Source organism: Chrysemys picta, chromosome 7 (assembly GCF_011386835.1).
Source record: "Chrysemys picta bellii isolate R12L10 chromosome 7, ASM1138683v2, whole genome shotgun sequence".
NCBI classification, from domain to species: domain Eukaryota; kingdom Metazoa; phylum Chordata; order Testudines; family Emydidae; genus Chrysemys; species Chrysemys picta.
This window is the reverse complement of record NC_088797.1, coordinates 20,990,151-21,011,659: the sequence shown is the minus strand read 5'-3', so window position 1 is coordinate 21,011,659 and position 21,509 is coordinate 20,990,151. Positions and strand designations below refer to the sequence as shown.

Sequence of the window (21,509 nt, the reverse complement as noted above, 5' to 3'; positions counted from 1 at the left end):
AATCTCTCCTCATATGGCAGCCATTCCATACCCCTAATCATTTTTGTTGCCCTTTTCTGAACCTTTTCCAACTCCAATATATCTTTTTTGAGATGGGGTGACCACATCTGCACGTAGTATTCAAGATGTGGGTGTACCATGTCTTTTATTGGGATTATGTTTTCCACTGTGCATTACTTTGCATTTATCAACATTGAATTTCATGTGCCATTTTGTTGCCCAGTCACCCAGTTTTGAGAGATCCTTTTGTAGCTCTTTGCAGTCTGCCTGGGACTTAACTATCTTGAGCAATTTTGTATCATCTGCAAATTTTGCCACCTCACTGTTTACCCCTTTCCCCAGATCATTTATGAATATGTTGAATAGGACTGGTCCCAGTACAGACCCCTGAGGGACACCACTATTTACCTCTCTCCATTCTGAAAACTGACCATTTATTCCTACCCTTTGTTTCCTGTCTTTTAACCTGTTACCAGTCCATGAGAGGACCTTCCCTCTTATCCCATGACAGCTTACTTTGCTTAAGAGCCTTTGGTGAGGGACCTTGTCAAAGTCTTTCTGAAAATCTAAGTACTGAATCCCCTTTGTCCACATGCTTGTTGACCCCTTCAAAGAATTCTAGTAGATTGGTGAGGCATGATTTCCCTTTACAAAAACCATGTTGACTCTTCCCCAACAAATTATGTTCATCTATGTGTCTGACAATTTTGTTCTTTACTATAGTTCCAACCAGTTTGCCTGGTACTGAAATCACCTATTATTATTCCTAACAAATGCCTGCTCAAGGCCAGTAACTGCTGTTTTTCATGCTTCCCAACAGAAAAATAAATTATTCTAAGCCTTTCACTCTTTAATTTGTTCTCATTTGCCCCTTGTTTGGAAAGAAAAATCCTGTGTTTTATTTCTGTATCCATGTTTAGAGAGACAATAGGGGTGAGGTAATATCTTTTATTGGACCAACTTCTGTTGGTGAGAGAGACAAGCTTTTGAGCTCTGCGTAAGCTCAAAAGCTTATCTCTCTCACCAGCAGAAGTTGGTTCAATAAAAGATATTACCTCACTCACCTTGTCTCTCTAATATCCTGGTACTGACAAGGCTACAACATCACTGCATCTATCCGTGTTTGTAATATTACTTTGATCAACAATCTTAAGGAAAAGGAGAAAGGAAAAAGTTCTCTGTGTATTCCCCTCTAATACAGATGAAAGCAATAGACTATTATAGAAATTTTTCTAAAAACTTATCGAATTTAATAGAGAATTATATCTCTTCTATAGAACTCCATAAGTTGATTTAGTGACTCCACAGAAAAGAGTCTCATTCTCTGTTAAATTCTACAGGATATTTCCATAAGGCTAACTTTAAACTAGGAAATATGAAGACACAAAATCTGAAAGCCGCTTGTGGGCGACAGGGGATGGATCACTTGATTGCCTGCTCTGTTCATTCCCTCTGGGGTACCTGGCATGGGCCACTGTCGGAAGACAGGATACTGGGCTAGAGGGACCTTTGGTCTGACGCAGTATGTCCATTCTTATGGGTATTTCACAGGTTGAGGAATGCAATTAGAAAACTCTTAAGCCACTGGACTTATTTATAGCTCTTTGTTGGCCCCCCAGGTATTTTAGGCCCATGTATGGGGGGGGGGAATGGTTTAAATGTTTAATATTATTGGAAACAATTGTGATTTAATGACAACAGCAATTCTGGGGGGGGGGGGGGAGGGAGGGAAGGGGCTGGAGGTTCATCAGGACTTTCCTCTGCATTGTTTGCAGCTCAGAAACTACAGCCTTGTTTCCACTCCCAGGTGACTAGTAGGTAAAACTGACCAGCCTTCAATTGTCTGATTGTTGTTATTTGTGTTACAATGGCACTTTTAGGCCCGAACTGAGATTCGGGGCCCATTGCACTAGATGCTATAGGAAAGCACCGGGGGCGTTTGGCCCTGCTGCTGGAGTTGTACAACCCAGTGAGACCAGCCCGGCAAACGGGTGAGATTTCTGAGCTGAATGAAACGCTGAACCGACGCCAAAGGTGGAGAGCGAGGTGAGGTCTGTGCCAGGACCCCGCTCTGAGAGCTGCAGCCGCGCAGGGACACTGAGGTTCTGCCAAACGGATCTCTTTGAACAAAACACGCGTGGGGCCAAATTCATCCCCCAGCCGGGGCAATCACTGCACAGCGTCAGGCCGGCGACGGGCGTGGGCCAGCGGTTCTGTCCCTTCCACGTGCCGCTTCCCCGCAGAGCCTCCAGCTGGAGCGCGGCCAGTCCCAGCCCAGCAACTTCGGGCGAGTCTGTAACTCAGTCGGACGGGTCCATGCAGCACGCGGGGGGGGCGCTGCCAGCGGCTTCCCTAACCGAGCCGGGCGAGCGCGCCTCCCGGGCTGGGAAACCCCCGACTGCGGGCAGGCCCCTTGCCAAAAGCGGCTGGTGAGAAGGGAGCGGGGCGGGGGCTTGCAAGGAGCAGGGCTTTCCCAGATGTGTGCGCCTGCCCCCCCCCCCGCCGGGGGCGGGTTAGTAGAGCCCGGTGTGTGTGTGTGTGTGTGTGTGTGTGGAGAGAGGTTCCCCTTTGCCCTGGGGCAGCGGCGGTCGCTGCGGAGAGTCAGGCGGGGATCGGGCTCGGGCTCCAGCGCACCCCGGGCCATGCCCTGCTGCAGCCGCGGCAGCAAGAGCAGCTCGCTGGCCGCCCGCTGCCCCGAGGGGACCCCCCGTAGCGGGCTTTGCCCGGCGCGAGGATGAGGAAAAGCCGCGTGCAGCGGATGGTCCTGGCCACTTGTCTGGGCTCTTTCCTCCTGGTGATTTTCTACTTCCAAAGCAGCCTGAACCCAGGTGAGTGACACGGGCACAGACCCCAGCCTGCCCGCTCTCTGCCCGTTCTCCCGGCGCTGCCACTTCTGCGGGAGTCCCGTCCCCCCCTTTCCCTCGCCCGGGGAATGATCGGACCTGTGCCCTGCAAAGGTGTGTGCGCGCTGCTGCATTTGCCCAAGTTTCAGCGGCTCTGTAGCAAAGAGCCATCTGCGTATTAAAGAGAGCAAAATGCCCGGCTCGGGGCCATAGGCAGGTTTGGGGGATCCGACTCTCGCTGAAATCAATGGAAAGACTCCCCCGACTTCAAGGAGAGTCGGACCCTAAATCCGGAGTAACTGCCTCGAAATCAGCGAAACTACTCGCTGGCTCTGAAATCGGAATTGAGCCCTTTGTTTCAGACGTTCAGCTAGGTGCGGTTAGGTTTATGCACTTCGTTGTGTGCTGAGGGCCAGATGTATAGAGACCGTATGTGCGGTTAGCAAATGCCAGCTTACCAGAAAGTCCTGCTTATGTTGAAGCAGTGAAAACTCCCTGGGGAATAGACTTGGCGTTTACGTATTTTTCAGCTGAAATCATTTACCGTCACTTTGTATCTTGTTTGTAAGGGGAAATAAAATGCAATGAGTGTTGTTATATAAGAATTTCACAGAGTCAAATGTCCATTTTAAAAAAACAACTTTTTTTGCATCTGTCCCCAGATGGTTGCCTGTAGTAGAGTAGATTTGATGAAGTCAAGGAACACACCAATCTAAAGTCTGCACTCGGTATTGGAATTAAAATGTCTTTAATGCTGTGAAACAGACTAACAAAGGTGAAAGAATGGAACAGGTCTCAGACAGATGTCATATGTCACATCCAGACCCATTGAAGTGTATCAAAAAATCCAGTTAAATTGTTGTCCCACTATGGAAAGGAATATCTTTAATGTCTGCTGTCAGTAATACATTGTGCTTGGGGAGAAGATTCTATACTGGCAGAACTAGAAAATAAACAGTGTTGTACTAAAAGGGTGAGAAGTTTCACTGCCTGCTTTCTGCTCTTTTCTTGAAAAAGGAATTGCTTCCTATTTCCAAAGAGATATTATTCGGTAATTCCCATAGTTTAACAATGCACGGATGTCTTCTGATAACAGCGGAGATTAATCAGTGGTGCTTTTTAAAGTTATATCCTCAAATTCAAAATACTTGTTGGAAAGAAGTTAGGAGAGTTTTACCACTCTGGACTAAATGAGATGTAATCTCCATTTTATAGTAGTTAATCCATCACATGAATACTCTTTTCTTGAAAATAAAAATACAGAACTTGTTAGCCAAATAATGTCTGATTTGAAAATGTATTAGGTTTGTGTGTGTTTGTTATGCTTACTTTTAGAAGTTTACTAAATGAGCTGTGCAGTCCTAGAAAATTACATTCAGTTTTCTATTAATAATGTATATTTTAAAACTAATATCTGCGGTATGTTTTTGAGATTTGGAACATTCAGTAGAAAAATGCTGCAATGGATCCGTTAAGTATCTATGCATCCAACAGAGAGAGGGCCAAATTTTATATTAACTTCACTGGAATTTCACTGGTGTAATTGAGAGGAGAATCTGGTCTGTTATATGATTTTACTGTAGTTTTAAAATAGGAGGATGCCTTCATGGGCCCTGATCCTGAAGACACTTATGCACATGCTTAACTTTAATCCTATGAGTAGTCCCAGTCTTGATCTGAACGGGATTGCTCACAGGGTTAAAGTTAAACATGAGCAAAAGCGTTTGCTGGTTCAGGCAATCAAACTCAGTGACAGAATCACTACAACTGCATTGGAATGAGATAATTAAATTGCATATCAGGAACCCATGCTGGTGAGATGCTGAGTGCCTCCTGCTGAGTTTGTTGGAAATTAAGTACCCTCAATGCAAGGAACATGCCCTTAATTCAGAAAAGGTATCATTTTTGAGAGGTCTCCTAGATGAGCATATTTCATATAAAATGAAGTTTCTTTGCAGGTAAAGATTTAGGGGCAAATCCTCAGCTGGTATAAATGATCATCGCTCCTGACTATTGAATGAATCACAGGGACACACGCGTCATCTGAAATCATGAGTTAAGGGTAGTTTCCAGCATTACAGCTGCCCCTCAGTGTCTTTCCTCAGTTGTGGTTTTGCAGCTCCCTTTCCCTATGTAGATTGAGTGCTGTCAAATGGAGAAAGCAAACAAGCTGAAAAATACTGTTTTCTCTTAGTTGAGATAAAATTGAGATTTATCACCTAGATTTTAGGTGTTATTTGTAGCAATAGTAGGTAAACAATTTCAGACAGAAGTGTGATTGTCTTTTATTTTTTTAGTGGCTCTTTAAGTGGGCTGTAGTCCACGAAAGCTTATGCTCTAATAAATTTGTTAGTCTCTAAGGTGCCACAAGTACTCCTGTTCTTCTTTAAGTTGTGTGTTTCTATTATTACAAAAAAGTATTACAGAGTAAGTATTCTAGTATTACAAAAAAGCATTGCAGAGCAAGTAGTCCCACAAGTCACCTTAGAGCAATCAACTGCTTTTTCCATTGTTGCTAAACTAGGTTCTTCAGATTGTATTTCACATGAAACCTAAAGTGTGTAAATTGTAACTGATGGATCAGTGCTCAAGGCACATATAGATTCTGCCATCATTTGAGCCGGAATCAAGGCTTAAAATTGTGAGAGGCTGAGGGAGACAAATGATCATCTTATTGGATGTAGAAAAGCCCTTAAAGGGCTTGATCTGCATGGAAGAGAAATAACTAAATCAGTAAAATTCCCACCTTTAAATATACCTCTGTGTGGAGCAGTTTGCACTGAAATAACAAGTCATATAGAAATAGGGCACTCTTATTTCAAAGTTAGTGTGATGCACAGACTTATACTAAAATATAGTAGAACCTCAGAGTTACCAACACCTCGGGAATAGAGGTTGTTCGTAACTCTGAAATGTCCGTAACTCTGAACAAAACATTATGGTTCTTTCAAAAGTTTTACAACTGAACATTGAATTACCACAGCTTTGAAACTTTACTATGCAGAAGAAAAATGTTGTTTTCCCTTTATTTTTTTTCATAGTTTACGTTTAACACAGTACTGTCCTGTACTGTATTTGCTTTTTTGTCTCTCCTGCTGCATTTGGTTATTTCATTTCCAGTTTCCATGTAGACAAGGCCTCTGACCACAATCCATCCCCCTTGCTAGTGCAGGACACAGGGATCAAACTTGTTTCTGTAGAAGGCAAAGGCAAAATCCCCGTTGTGCTCAGTGGAAGCAGAATCAGGCTTGTATGGCCGAATCCTACTTGCAGTTACATCAGTGTAAAGCCAGCGTAACTCACTGACTTTGGCGGAGTCACTCCAGATTTACATGTGTCTGACTGAGGGCAGGATCTAGGCCTTAGTCTTTGTCATGGAGAGAGGATGCATCTGATATTAAACTTGGTAACACATTTGATTTTAGCCAGAATTACAAAATTGCAGATGTAACTCTTTGTAAAACCTCTTTAAATAAACGATTATCGTGGGAATATAACACACTCTCTGAGCTAGACTCTGATCTCAGTTACGTTGGTGTCTGTCCAGTGAGGTCTTGGATTGACCCTGGTATAACCAACATCAGAATCTGATCCTCTATTTTTCTCCTCCAGCTTTTGCTGAGCTTGTGCCTCATTGGCTGTGTCTCCATGAGCTTTGTCCACCCAACATTTCCCATCAGAGCTAACCCTGCTGCAGCTTCCCCTGTGGTAGCAACAGTGGGAGTGCTAGTGTGGAGTAGGCTCCAGTGGGTGCTTGGGTTTTTACCATTGTGCCATTTAACCCCACTCAGAACAAGTCTAGAGGACACAGTGCTGAAACGCTGGTGGCCACAGGCACCTTGTGTACACTGAACATCCAGCCATTGCTACCACCACTGGGAAATTTGGGGACGTGGGAGGAAGGGAATACTAGACTATACCAGGCCGTTGAATGCGGTACAGAGAGCTAGGACTGCTTGAACAGAGGAAGAAACGGGGAGTGAATGACGCACTGTGGTGGCCTCTGTCTCTGTGAGGACTGAAACGTCAGCAAAACCAGGGGAGGAGTGAGGCTAGCTGATCGAACAGTCCTGCAGGGGAATCTGTGAATTTGAGGATATAACTTTAAAATTTGTATTAACCTTCACCATGCTGGCATTTTCCGCACTGCCAGGCTGAGGAATGTTTTAGGTTTTGTGTGACATCTGCAGTCTCCAAAGTGGTTAAACAAATGCCTGCTCCATCCCACATGAATTTGAATATTTCCTATGTAAAAGAGACAAGTCTCTGAAGAAAGCTTTGTAAGGGACATATGACTCTGCGGGGCCTGATTCTCCTCTAATTGTTGTACATCAGGAATAGCTCCATTGAAGCCAACGCGGTTACACTGGTATAAGTGAGTGGAGAAACCAACAGGCCCCTTGTGCATAAGACATTTCAATTTCTGCCTTTGGTGTCTGTCGAGTGGTGAAGGTCCACTGGGCTATGGAGTCGTAGTGAAATGCATATGTAACTACTACCAACCCCCTCTGGCTGCAAAACAGTCAGGATTTTCCTCTGTGCATTTGACTCTTGCACGCTTGTTTACTTGACTCCAGTGGCGGTTCAGGGTGTTCGGTGCCTTGCAGGATTGGGGTTTGCTTCAGCTAATGTATTCAAAGTGCTGTATTCATACAGTCATAGCATTTAATGCCAGAAGGGAGTGTTAGCATCTATTCCGAGCTCCTGTATGTCATAGGCCACTAAACTTCATCCACTTTCCCTTGTATTGAGACCAATACCTTTGTCTGATTAAACCGCTGTTCTAGAAAGGCATCCAGTCTTGATCTGAAGACATCCAGAGGTAGAGAATCAACCACTTCCCTTGGGAGTTTGTTCCCGTGGTTAATCTCCCTTGCTGTTGCAAAATTGGGGCCTTAGTTCTAATTTGAATTTGCCATTGGTTCTTGTTATGTCTTTCTGCCCTAGGTTAAACAGCCCTTCAGTACCCAAAACTGCAGAGGAACCTGCATTTTCTAGCGTTCTTTTCAGTCCAGCTGTTGGTGTGAGTTGTTGAACCTCCAAAGGTGCCTTTGAGTGCCAACACCAGGGCCTTATACCACCCTTGATCCATGCACACAGGTCCTGCTGACCTTACTAGGACTTGCTGCCTGTGCACAACAGCATATAGCTCATGACTTTTTTGGCACCCAGCAAGCTCAGGGAAAGCTATTTCTTTCCACTAGAATAGCAACTAAGTTCTATGTCTGGTAGGGTTACCATATTTCAACAATCAAAAAAGAGGACACGGGGTGCCACCCTAGCCCCGCCCCCTCCGACTTCCCGCCCCCCTCAGAATCCCCCTACCTGCCCCCCCCCAATTGCCCCCAGGACCTCACCCCCTATCTAAGTCTCCCTGCTCCCTGACTGCCCCAACCGCTCTCTACACCCCCTTCTCCTGACAGCCCCCCCAGAACCCCCGACCAATCTAACCCCGTCCCTTGCCTGCCCCCCCCCACCAGGCCGAGGGAGAGCTGCAGGCTCCACGTGCAGCCAAACAAATAAGGCGCTGCTCTGCGGGGGAGGAGGGAGCGGGGGAGAGGGAGGGACTCTGGCTGCTAGAGGCCCCAGTGGCTGCGAGCGGCTTTCAATCAGGCCCAGACGTCCAATCAGCCGCGCTGCACTCTGCATGAGGGGAAAGGGGAAATCCCGGACATTTCTACCTTATTAGAAATCCCCCCCGGACGGCCATTTAAAGCTAAAAAAGCCGGACATGTCCGGGGAAACCCGGACGGATGGTAACCCTAATGTCTGGTGTCCTAGGTACTGCATCTCCTATAAAGCCTTGAATTGCATTCACAATTACATCCCCTAATGACCTGAATGTTAATAAAAGGAATGGCAGAAGGGGCCCTGATGTTGCACACGCTCTGACACTGTATAGGCCATGAACATTTGCAGCTGGTTGTGAAATAAATGCCTAAGAAAAGAAACGGAAAGTTCAACTTGCAGGGTAGCTGACATTCCTTTAAAACTTCTGTTCTGAAACGTGCCCATGAAAAAGGGCCCTGTCTTGCTCCCCGCATGCACCTGGCCCCAGCTGTTGACATTGCAGCCATTAAAACTTTTTTCTCATGTTAGACCTGCAGAAGCAGCCCAGGTGTGGCAGAGTTGATCACAATCCCCACTCCAGCTCAGTGTCAGGAAGATGCAACCACTTTTTCCTTCCTGTATTACCAACTGTAAGAGGCATCCTAGCTTGATGGGAAGCAGATTTTGTGGGAAAAGAGGCTGGAGAGGAATTCCATTCTGGAAAATATTGAAATCCTACAGAACAGCCATTCATTTGAGTGATTCATCAAGACACAGGAGCTATAAGATGAGCCTATTTCCTGCTCGTACCTGTTGTGCTTTTCGTCACAGAAGAACTCAGTTTTTGTTTTCTGCTTTCAAGGCATGGGAGCGGTGTGACTTTAGAACTAATTCCCAGTGCTGTTCACCCCAGCTGTGACTCCTTGTGAGTGTGGCGTTTATGCTGTGTGAGATATCAGCCCAAGCCACCAAATTTGGATCTCGATGTGGAGGATCCCAAAATTCAGGAGAGTTTGGATCCAGGCCCACCTCTACCTTGTACATAGTTAATAAACCCACGATCTCCTTTGAGCAAAGTGGCTCTAAAGGACAGTACGCTCGCTAGGTCACTCAAGCCAAGATTTTCAAAGGTGACTATGATGTTGGGGGCAGCCATTTTTGTGTCCCCAACTTGAGGTGCCTTAAAGGGGGCTAATTTTTAAAGAGTACTGAGCAGCTGCCCTCTGAAAACCAGGCCATTGTAAGGTGTCTCAAGTTAGGCACCCAAAATTGGTAGTAACTTTTGAAAAACTTGACCAGAGTGAGCTGTCATAGTCAACTCTGGATTTGTCCCCAGTGGGAAAATGCCCAGCAGTGCAGCTGTACTAGTGGTAGCACCAGTGGGAATTTCCCGCCCTAAAATTCCCTACTGCAGGCCTGGCCACTAAGACTGCGGGAGTGGGGAAAATGTTTTAATTCATATTTTTAAAAATGTCTTGATGACAAATTAATACTGTGCTCTTCCCCAGTGCTTTTCAGGTGAGGTGCTCAAAGTGCTTCATGATAATTATTTAAATAATATTTTACATCATCCCTGTGACATAAGTAAATATTATTACACCAGTCTTGCAGCTGGGGGAAACTGAGGCACGGAGCTGTTAAGTGACTTGTCCAAGACCACGCAGAGTTGGGCCCAAAATCTGCAACTGCATCTGGGATTAGGTTTAAATGGGGCTACTCATGTACTTAAAGTTAAGCATGTGTGTAAGTATTTGCAGGAGTGGAGCCTTAGCAGAGCTAAGAATAGGATTTATGGATCCCATTCCCAACCCCCACCCCTCCCAAGTCTGCTCAAACCACTAGACAAGGGTTGCCAACATTGTATTTCAAAAATAAAGGACTGTTTTCTTAGCACCCCACCTCACCCGCCTCCCGATATTATTATTATTTTATTTTATTTGTTTTATTAAAAATAATGAGCAGTACTCACCTACATTCTCCTGGGGTATTTCTTATTGCTTTTTGCAGAACTCTACAACTCCCGATCTTATTGTACAGAGATGAAGAAATAAGGGTTGTCCCTGCTAATAAGCGACTATTGGCAACCCTACCTAGACAACAGTTCCTCTGCATTTTTTAAAAAAAGTTTATTTTTCATTCAAAGATTTAGGATAAAATCCTGATGCTGTTGAAATAATGGTAAAACTCCCATTGACTTCAATAAGATCCGAGTTTCCTTCCTAGTTTTTAATTATAATAATTCAGGGAAATGAATTGTGTTGTAGTTACCTCAAATGTAGACTTGGGATTGCATCATTGTCTTATGTTTTAAAACAATGCAGTGCTGACCTTTTCTTGTCTTTGCTATCCACTAGCAAATGAATGCGAGTGAAATCCCAAGTAGCATCAAGAGACGCATGCTGTGCCTTCTCTTACCTGGTTGGGTACTCACCTATGTATTGAACCTGGTCCTGCAAACTCTCTGTGCTTGGAAGTCCCGTTGGAGCCAATTGGGATTCTGTGCACAGAGGGCTTGCTTGATCAGAGCTTGTTAGCAGCTGACGGACCCAATTCTAAATCTTTCCAGATAACGGTGCTGATCTGACTTCCTTCTAGTTTGTGCGACGTGACAGGCACTGGTGTGAAAATATAAGGGACCCTCCAGGGCTTTTATCCATTTGCTTTCATTACAGATGAGCTGTGTGAGTTTTTTCAGCTCACTTTCTGGTTTTCAGCTGTACGAAATCTGAGAGGCAGTAACGGAGCTGTAAGAGGCAATATACTAGTGCACTGTGTTAAAACAATAGGCCAGTATGTCAGCAGAGGCATTAGATAGCACCGTCTGGAATGCCAATTCCCACACACCGCTTGCATTTGATTGTGTTGAAAGGAAGGCGTGTAACGTAGAATCTGTGACCTACTCTTGTGGACTCACTGGCTGGCTCTGCACTCGAACATGGATCTGTAATGAAGTCCATATGTTCCTGAGGGACAGTCCTTTCATGTGGAATGCTTTCTAGTCCCTCCTGGGTTTGTGCAGTTCCTGATGGTCTCTGATGATTGCAAGAGATTTGAGAGAAGGCAAGAGTGGGATTTAGCTTGTCTGGAAGTTTATTCTGAATCTGCAGAAAAGAGACCGAAGATGGTGATCCTGGGGACTTTGCCGTATTGATCCAGGCCTTTTTCATCCCAGGGTTTGGTTCATGCAGTGCACCCTGCGTTGGGCTACATCCCATTAATGATGTCTGCTGGCTAGTTCACGCTTTTTACTTAGGTTGGGCCCCTGGGTCTCTATGAAACAGCCTCATCCCTCTTGTATTACTGCATCTGTGGAGGTCCAGCAAGGTAGCAGCCTTCATGCCTAATGGTGAGGGGGGCTGGAGGCAGGGCATTCCCAGCGAGGGGGTCTATGACTGTTTCACTTCTGGTATTGATTGGCCAGAGCCCAAATTTACTGACTTTCAAATCACACAGTACCTTCTCCCAGCTGTTTTCTGATGAGGGCAAGGGTTAGAGTAAGGGAGAGTGAGGAGGTGGTTTGGGAGAGAGCTCTATATTTGGGGCAGCAAAGTAGGAGAGTCCTATTTTGGATGGTGTAGTCGTGTGTGTGATGATGCAGCTCCGATAGCTGGGACATGTGCCGAGATCACAACGATTGAAGTAGTCTTTGGGCTAAATGGTATGAGTTGTCGTGAGGAGAGCTGTGCCACGCAATCGATATACCCTCTGGGCACCAGTCGTCATTTGGCCACTCTATGGAGCCAGTATGGAAAATTTGTCAACGTGTGTCTTTAATCTGATGACGTTCCCCAAGGCTATGCTGATGAGTGAAGTACATGAAACAAACAGGAAGGCAGAACCCTCCCTGGCATACCACTTCTAGCCTTCACTTCTAACACAAGTGAAACGTTGCCGGAGGCCAGACTAAGTGACCACAAATGGTCCCTGCTCACCTTTAAATCTATGGAGTTTCACATAGTTGGGGAGTCTTGAGAAAATGGCTGTCTTACCAGCCACACAGCGGGAAGCTCAACCAGAGAAAAGGAACCCTCTTGGGGGACAGATCTGGGCACTGATTCTGTAATTCCTGCTTATGTCTTGGTAGCAGGATGGGTTCAATGCCACCCATGAAGTCAATGGGAGTTTGTAGCATGCAAGGTAGACGATAGGCCCTAAGAGCAGAGCTGCTTGGAAAATGGAGTTGTTTTAGTGGAAACTTTTTCAACTTCAGCATTTTTGATTAAAAAACAATTTTTTTCAAAAGAAGGGGGGAAAAAATCATTCATGTGACATAAGAAAGAAAACCCCGAAACTGAAAAGGTTTTTTTTGATTTTTTGTTTTTTTGATGAAAAGTCCACATTTTCCGCAGCAGGCGGAGACTCTAGTGAAAAGTTTCATTTAGTAAAACAACCAATTTTCTGTCAAAAACCAGGTGTGATGGAAAATTTTCAAGCCACCCTCCCTGCAGAGAAGGCTGAGCTTCATGGTTCCCTTCCTCCCGCCCCCATCACTTTCATTTGACAAAGACCAGACTCTGAAATACACCCCAAGCAGGGGCAGCACTGAACGCAGCTTTTGGAAGAGCTTCTGAATAATCCAGTGAGGACAACAGGCTGGGCCAGTTCAGGCAGAACCACGCACTAGTCCAGAACACAGTCCTGCCAGCCAGTCTGAGGCTGGCAACTGAATACTCTCTTGATGGACAAATAATCTGAGTCTCGTTTGTAAAACCAAATTACTAAAACCACTTTTCCATCAGCTGCTGCTTGGAGAATTCCCCTGAAGGAAGTCCCAGAACCTGTTACGGGAGCTGGAATTTATCATGTGATGAATTGTCTTACCTGGCTGCTATTTGCCATGAATATTTTAAGCATTACAACTCTGTTTTAATCCCACTGCAAGCACAACACTCCCCAGAACTTGTTATCAAGCTTTTTATAATGGGGGCTTTTATTTGCTTGACTCTGTTTTAGACCCATCTGGACAGATGCCCATATTCCTCTCATTAAAATGCGCTTACGGACCATCAGCCAATCTGATGGCAGGTCTCACTGAACATCTGCAGTTAGAGATCGGCCCAAATCACAAGGTCAGCTGTGAACCACCACTAAACATGGGTCCTTGTGTACGCTGAAGCTTTTGCACCGTCAGAGCTACGCTATTTAGATGTGCTGCAGCAGTGTAGGACCGGGTTTGCACTGACATACTTACCCAAATGCCGGGGTAAGTCACTGGTGCAGTGTCTATATTTGGGATTTGCACCAGTGTAACTAGATCAATGTAAAGAACAGGAGTACTTGTGGCACCTTAGAGACTAACAAATTTATTAGAGCATAAGCGTTCGTGGACGAAGTGGGCTGTAGCCCACGAAAGCTTATGCTCTAATAAATTTGTTAGTCTCTAGGGTGCCACAAGTACTCCTGTTCTTTTTGTGGATACAGACTAACACGGCTGCTACTCTGAAATAGATCAATGTAGTTACATCAGTGCAAATTTCTATTCTATGTAGGTTCTTATACTGTGCTCGTCACTGTAGTATCTGAGGTTATGTCTCCACGGCAAAAAAGACCCACGACAGAGAGTCTGGGGCAACTGTTGCAGGCTCACGGGGCTTGTGCTACAGGGCAAAAAATAGCAGTGTAGCTGTTCAGGCTTGGGCTGGAGCCTGGGCTCTGTAACCTGGTGAGGGGGGAGGTTCTTGAAGCCCCGGTTCCAGCCTGAGCAGTTACCCAGACTCTCAGCCTTGCTGCTGTGGGTTTTTTATTGCAGTTTAGGTCATATTCTGAGTGCCTTCCGGTACTGCATTGAGCAACAGGGCTACACATCTGTCACGTGTTATTTGTTCCTTAGTCTAGACAAGACCAGAGCTGAAATTCAGATTTGCACCGGCAGCCTGGCAGCCTGTTCGCCCATGCTTTGCACTCTGTGTAAGCATATTCACTGGTGGAAAGTGGGTGAGAAATTCTTACAGATCAGAATGGCAGGGTTAGCCTCTCATTTTGCCCAGGTGTAGATGACTGCATACCAAGCAAGACAGGAAAAACCAGGCCCTTGAACTTTATGTCTGGGGTCCAACTCTTGTTCCATTCATAGCATGCAAAAGATGCCACATGCTGTGAACTACAGTAGCTGTTCTTAAGTTGTCCCCTGACAGCCATCAGCTTGTGCATTTTAAACACACACCAAGGCAGGGCTGACATTCTTCTTGCTGTTGGAATTTTTACAAAATTAAAATAAAATATTAGACCAGATTTTCAGATAATATAGGTGAACAGTTATTGGTGTGATTTGTGCATGCAATTGCCATGGTTTGCACATAGAAAGGGCCGACGTACAAAATTGGTTTGGGTGGTGTGCACAATAATAGTCATGGCACACCAATGGGAGAGATTTTGTGTGTACCCAACCCTGGATGCATGTGTGAATTGAGATTTGCAGCCCCAGCCTGCACACGTGTATCAGCAAGTTGGGCGCACACACACTTGTAGATGTGAAAAAAATTCTCTCTTTAAAATGCAGTTTAGTGCCAGATTCATTTTATTACTTCTGCTGCTCCTTCCTGTGTTTGCAAAGTGACATGCACACTCTATGATGTGGTCCCTCTCCTAAGGATCTTACAGTCTACTCTGTATGGGGACAATACACACATTTAACCCAGGAGGCATGAGACCTGGCACAGACAGGGCTGTAGGAGATCGGCAGTGCAAAGGTTGGCAACACAGAACACAGGTAATGTGCTCTTGTGTGTGGGAAGGGAGAGTCTATAACTTCTTATTTGATATATTGCAGCTTAATCATACATTTATATGGTACCTGGAGGGTCCCTTAACCAGTCTCTCTCATTTGCAGTTCACCCTGGAGAGGTGAACCTTGGTTTCAGTTTGCTGTACTATGGCACAGAACCAGAAACTAGCTAGTAATAATAATTTAACTTCTTTTGGAAAGGGCCTTTTGATGGCGGATATCAAAGCACTGTGCCAATGTTCATTGTTACAACGACCCTGCAGATAGGGAAGTATTATCCCCACAAGCCATGGAGGGATTTGCCCAATTTATTTCCCACTGACTTCCTTAGGAGTTGAGGGCATTCAACACTTTGCAGAATCAAGGCCAATTCCACTTGCATTGAAATCATTGCCATTGACTTCAGTGGGTACAGGAGAGGGCTTGGAGTCAGCTGGAAATAAAACCCAGGGTTCTTAGAGACTAACAAATTTATTAGAGCATAATCTTTCGTGGACTACAGCCCACGCATCCGAAGAAGTGGGCTGTAGTCCACGAAAGCTTATGCTCTAATAAATTTGTTAGTCTCTAAGGTGCCACAAGTACTCCTGTTCTTCTTTTTGCGGACACAGACTAACACGGCTGCTACTCTGAAACCAGGGTTCTTGACTCCCAAGCCTCTGATCTAGCCACTAGTGCACACTCCCACCCTGGAAAGGGAGGCTGACTGTGGGCATCATAATCTGTTATCTTTAGAGAGTATATTGCTATGAAAGTGAGGTCCAGATACCTGTCTGTCTCAGAGGCTTTGGTTTGATCCCATGTTTAGTTAGGATAACTTGATACTGATGTATTTTCCCCTCCATTCTGCAATGTTCCCCCCTTTCCAAGTCCCCGTGTATTAAGTACAGCTAACCCTTTGACGGTCAATATCCCCGCTGCCTCTTGGGAGGGAGTATCTTGGGAAAGCTGCAGGGTTTTAAACTGTTTACTTCTCACACCTCCATTCTTTAGATTGGCTGGTTTGTGCATGCCCTGTCGGCTCTGCTTGTGGAACACTCTGTGTAGAACTCTCGCTAAGCTGGAGATGATCCCACGGCGAGCCTGTTGTGGATTCTTGTTTATTCACCTCCTTCTAAATACCTGCTTTCACCGAAGTCCTTGGAGGTACAGCACGGAGCTGCCTAAAATGGACCACATTTTCTTGACATTTGCTTCTTGCCTGCCCAGTTTTCTCTGTCCCACTTGAAAGAGCAAATACCCATCAAATCTATTTTGAATGGGGAGAATAGCCAACGTTGTGCTCTAGAGGAAAAAGGCCAGTGGTGGGAATCAAGACCTCTAGCATTGTCTCCTTTATGGCCTGCCTGGACTCCCTGTCTTCTGTCTAATATCACTTTCCTGGTAGTGATCCTGTAGCCTCCAATGAAATACCCTCCATTCAGGCAAGTCTCGGGCGTAAAGCCTGAGGTTAGGCAGATATGCAAGAGAGCTGAGAGCCTGTCTGTTGGGAGTAGGGTGACCAGATGAGAGGAAAATATCGGGACACATGGGGGGCATGGGGGAGGGTCTGCCGACAGAGCAAAAAAAAAAGCCGAGTGTTACCAGCGGAGCAACAACAAAAAACAGTGCTGCCGGCGGAGCGAAATATCGGGACAAATTGCATCCCAACCAAAGATCGGTCAGGACGCGGGACAAACACCAAATATTGGGACGGTCCTGATTTTATTGAGATGTCCGGTCTCCCTAGTTGGGAGCTAATGAAAGTCCTGGGTGGCCATTGGTCAGCTGAACTCATCTCCTTCCCTGTGATTTATTGGAAATCTGCCAGGCTGTGGAATAATGTTGATGCATTGCTCTAAAAAAAAATATTAACAACCTAGGGAACAAAGCTAATGCAACTTTAATATGATTTTGGGAAGGCAGATGAATGCAATGAGGAGGTTGTCTAGCATGTCTGAGAAGAGTCAGGGCCACATCTAAAGGTGTTTAGTGAAATAAGAACTCTGAAGAAACCCCTGACTCAAAACTTCAGTTCATTTTGTGTCATAAATTACATGTGCTGAATCTCCCATTCCTTGGAGACCACCATTAAGAGTTGGTATGAATATGATCATAACTTAATGAGTGAAGTGGCCCCTTTTGCAAGCATTGAGGTATTTACAGACTTTACATAAGCAGCTCAACTCGTATCATCTACCCCTGGAATGCAGCCGCTTCTGGGCAAGGGAGCAGCAGCCATTTGAACAGTAGAGGAAGTGCTGAAGAATACTGCATGCAGGCAGGGGGAGTTCTGACTGACAGTATGTGATTATCCAAAGTGGAGTTTAGTCAAGACACTGAGGTTGACACCTTTACCCCAGTGGAGTTTAGTCAAGACACTTTGAGGTAGACCACAAACGAGAGGGGCCTCTGTTTTACACTCCTCTGCAGGCTGGAAGCTCCAGAAGCACAGCACCATCTAGCAATGTGCTAGAGCACTGTCGCTCTGTTGAATCACCAGCAACTTGCCTTTTCCTTGGGGGGCTCCAGTCTACCTACATCAACAGCCATCTCTCCTTAACTAGTGCAGACTGACAGAACCACAGCCTGAGGGACAGGGTATGTCTTTGTACTTGCTGACCAGTACGTTGAGTAGAGTGAACCCTCAGTTTTCTGTCACCGTTTCTTTCTTAGTGTTGCAAATACTGTAGTTTGTTTTCACTCCACCAGTGCTCTTGCCACAGGTTCTGTTGCCCGTGGCTTTTAGACCTATGCTTTGGTGTAAGGTTTGGGGGAAGATTAAAGCTTTTCTTTGCTCACGCTGCTCTGGCAATCATTTACAACTCAGGCATTTTGAAGGCTTGCTGGCCAACTGACTCTTGGAATATGTCTAAGATCTGCTGAATTCTGAACTTGGATCTATGTGCTTAAGAACTGCCTTGCTTTCCCTCCATTGAATAGAATGCCAGCCCTGCTCAAGTTATGCAGCTCTGTTGCCCTCTAGTTACTGGGGTTTCACTGAGGATAAAATACCCCTAATGGTTACTATAGGGAACAGAGATTCGCTCTTAGCTCAAAGGATGAAGGCCTGTATATGTGGAGCCAAAAGAACTGATGTCGGAGACTGGTTGGTGTCTCCTGTTTGTGGCCCACAGGCTTGTTACAGGAGGCCCTAGAGTGTACATGAAACCTTTGGGATTTTTGTTTATGTAGGAAAACCACTGACAGCCTAAGCCATAAAGGCAGTTCCTGAAGTGTGGTATTGACTGCCCGTCATTGGCCTGGAAGCCACTTGTATTTCCTATAGCAGGGATCGGCAGCCTTTGGCGTGTGACCTGCCAGGGTAAGCACCCTGGTGGGCCAGGCCAGTTTGTTTACCTGCCGCGTGCGCAGGTTCGGTCGATCGTGGTTCCCACTGGCCGCGGTTTGCCGCTCCAGGCCAATAGGGGCTGCGGGAAGCGGCGTGGGCCAAGGGCCAAAGGTTGCCGATCGCTGTCCTATAGCTCTCCAGTGCTTTGGCATTTTATATGGTTATATGGTTAATTTGTCTTGAATAAGAAGAGAGCTTTTACCACTGCATTTACTGCTGACCTGGAATATACTACTGCCGCCACCTTATCCGTGCAAAAAAGCACAACCACAACACCCACATCTTGACATAGCTACGTTGGTTCCCCGGCTCAGGTCAAATCTAAGATAAAGTGCGGCCTTCCTGCTTGGTTTTTAAAACAGTTCTAGTTTCCAGCTGTGTGCTCCCTTGTGTGTGTCTCTCTGCTCCCCTACTCCTCCTACCCCTCCCCTAATACCAGCCTTTTCACACAATGTTGCCCCTCAATGCAAGAACCTTGCTGTCTTAGGCTCTGATGATCTGGAATCGCCTCTCTTTCTTACTAGCTGATCCATCTCTCTTGAATCTCTTTGACTCATCAATTTGACAGATCTCCACTGAAGACGTAGCTCTCCGCCCTTTGATCACTCCCCCTGTGCTATTATTTTTTAGTTTCATTGCACCTGTTTAATATAGCTTCGCGCAAGACCTTTTGGCATGTCCTGGAGATGCTTTTCTGTACCTAGCACAGCTGTGCTGTAGCGCACAGTGAGCTTGGAGATCACTCGCTATGTTAGTTGTTTTGTGCTTTGCGTAGCTGCTTCCTCAAGCTACCTTTTGAAACCACCGAAAACCATGCTGCCAACGACAGGTTCCGGTGTTGTGCTCACATGCATAAATTATGATAAGCTGAGAGATACTGGAGACTGCATCCATCACAGACCTCTTTGAGATTCCGAGGGGTAGCCGTGTTAGTCTGTATCCACAAAAACAACGAGGAGTCCGGTGCCACCTTAAAGACTAACAGATTTATTTGGGCATAAGCTTTCGTGGGTTTAAAAAAAAAAACCCCACCCACTTCTTCAGATGCATGGGGTGAAAATTACAGATGCAGGCATAAATATACTGACACATGAAGAGAAGGGAAGAACAGGAGTACTTGTGGCACCTTAGAGACTAACAAATTTATTAGAGCATAAGCTTTCGTTGACTACAGCCCACTTCTTCGGATGCATGAAGAGAAGGGAGTTACCTGATTGAATTGGCCTTGTCAACATTGGTTCTCCACTTGTAAGGTAACTCCCTTCTCTTCATGTGTCAGTATATTTATGCCTGTATCTGTAATTTTCACCCCATGCATCTGAAGAAGTGGGTTTTTTTTTTAACCCACGAAAGCTTATGCCCAAATAAATCTGTAAATAAAGAAGGCTGCATCAAAGACGATACTAGACTCCATCTCCATCAATTTTTTTACTCTCAACTGGGATGTCCCCAGGGTGCTGAATTTTGACAAGCTGCTCTGGTTAAAAAGGGGCAACATTAGTTACTCTATGTTCTGACTGTGCTTGGAAATGCAAATTGTGTTCAACGTTTTGGGGCTGATATGACATACTAAAATGCTTGGTACGCTCCTACTGATGGGACCTGATATTCACAGACTCCTTACGATCTGTGTATTCTTAGCCAGGATCTGTTAGTCCTGTATCCATCCCAGTCATACACACGTTCCACACTAAGGTGCTTTCACGCATCCCTTGTTCTTTTATGCTGGAATTCTTTTCCCTGGACAGTCCGGGATAGATGGTTTGGTAGAGTTAAAAATCTAAAGATCCTCCTCCTCCTCTTTTGAAGGTCTGAATCTCTATTGTCCTGTCCCTTGTGTGGTCACCTGCTCCAGGGCAAGGTGAGTGCAAAGCGTGTGTGAAATGTTACCGGTTTGATTTGGTAGCATTTTACAGGCCCTTTGCACTAGTGTAAATAATCGCAGAAGTAACTGCAAAGTGACCGAGATTCAGGCACTGGCTGTTGGCCGTACAGTCTTTGCGGCTTGTTCCTCACGTTGTGAATGGCGCCACCTGACTAATTTGCCTGCATCTTCTGGATGCTTCCTGGGCTCTTTCCTAGTTCTGCTCTTGCAGAGGGACTTGGGCTGAAAGGGATTGCTGCGTTCCCTTGTCTCCGTGCCTGTCCCTTGCAGGCAGCTCCACGTGAGTTGTCTCTCTCCAGACGCTCTGCAAACTGCATGGATTTTCAGCCCCACCACAAGTATGAAACAGGATCCAGCTCTGATCTCTGACCAGATGTTACTTAGCTTCCCTATTTAATGAATTATTGACCCTGCAGGAAGCAGGGTGACACTGACATGAGGGTCAAAGATGATATTTATTTGGAACTGTTCACGGTGGGTGTTTCTGTGTCTAGGTCCTGTGTCAAGGTGGACTTCCTGCGAGGTGGGGATTCGGGAAATTAGCTTGAACTAATTAGTGCTCAGCAGATTTTCAATAACACCCCTCTCCCCCATGCTCATTGTCCTTTCCTCTAAATCAGCAGCTGAAGTGCATGAAATTGTGAACACCTCTCCATGGGTAGCAGTGACACCTGCATAGTATGCCCCTGCTGCAGATGAGAAAATAGAGGCACAAAAAGATTAAGGACCCAGTCTTGCACATACTTGCTCCCAAGCATAGTACTTGCTAGGTAGAGTCCTATAGAAGCTAATGGGTCTATTTATGGTAGTAAGCAACTATGCATGGTAGTAGCATCTTGAAGACTAGGGCCTGATCACTCCTGGCTCTGGGAGGTACTGAACATACTTATCTCCCTTGGACTTCAGGGAGGTTGAAGGGTGTGACAATTTGGGGGATCCGACTGTACTATTTAGGGACTCTGGTTGATGTTATGAAAATTGTTACCTCATGGAATGCATCTAGGTGGATGTGGTCTCCGCCATTTGCTGTCAAGGCTGAAAGTAGTTTCCCCCCGACCAAATACAATGGAGAGTTGCCAACTCTGGTCCAGAGCACAGTCGTTGAACAATTGGTATGATAAGGAGGTTGGCTAGAGCTGGAAGAAGCTCGGTCCTCCCGCTTGTCTGCGGGATGCT

At 45.7% G+C, this 21,509-nt stretch overlaps 1 protein-coding gene across 1 annotated transcript in view; it reads left to right on the top strand.

Annotated features, from left to right (window-relative positions):
- Window positions 1–2,528: 2,528 nt before the first annotated feature.
- Window positions 2,529–21,509, top strand: part of CHST13 (carbohydrate sulfotransferase 13) — a 68,965-nt gene continuing 49,984 nt past the window's right edge. The window contains exon 1 of the mRNA XM_005288417.4: window positions 2,529–2,828. Within this exon, the coding sequence (XP_005288474.1) occupies window positions 2,735–2,828 (94 nt within the window). The 5' untranslated portion in view covers window positions 2,529–2,734. The remainder of the gene's footprint in view (window positions 2,829–21,509) is intronic.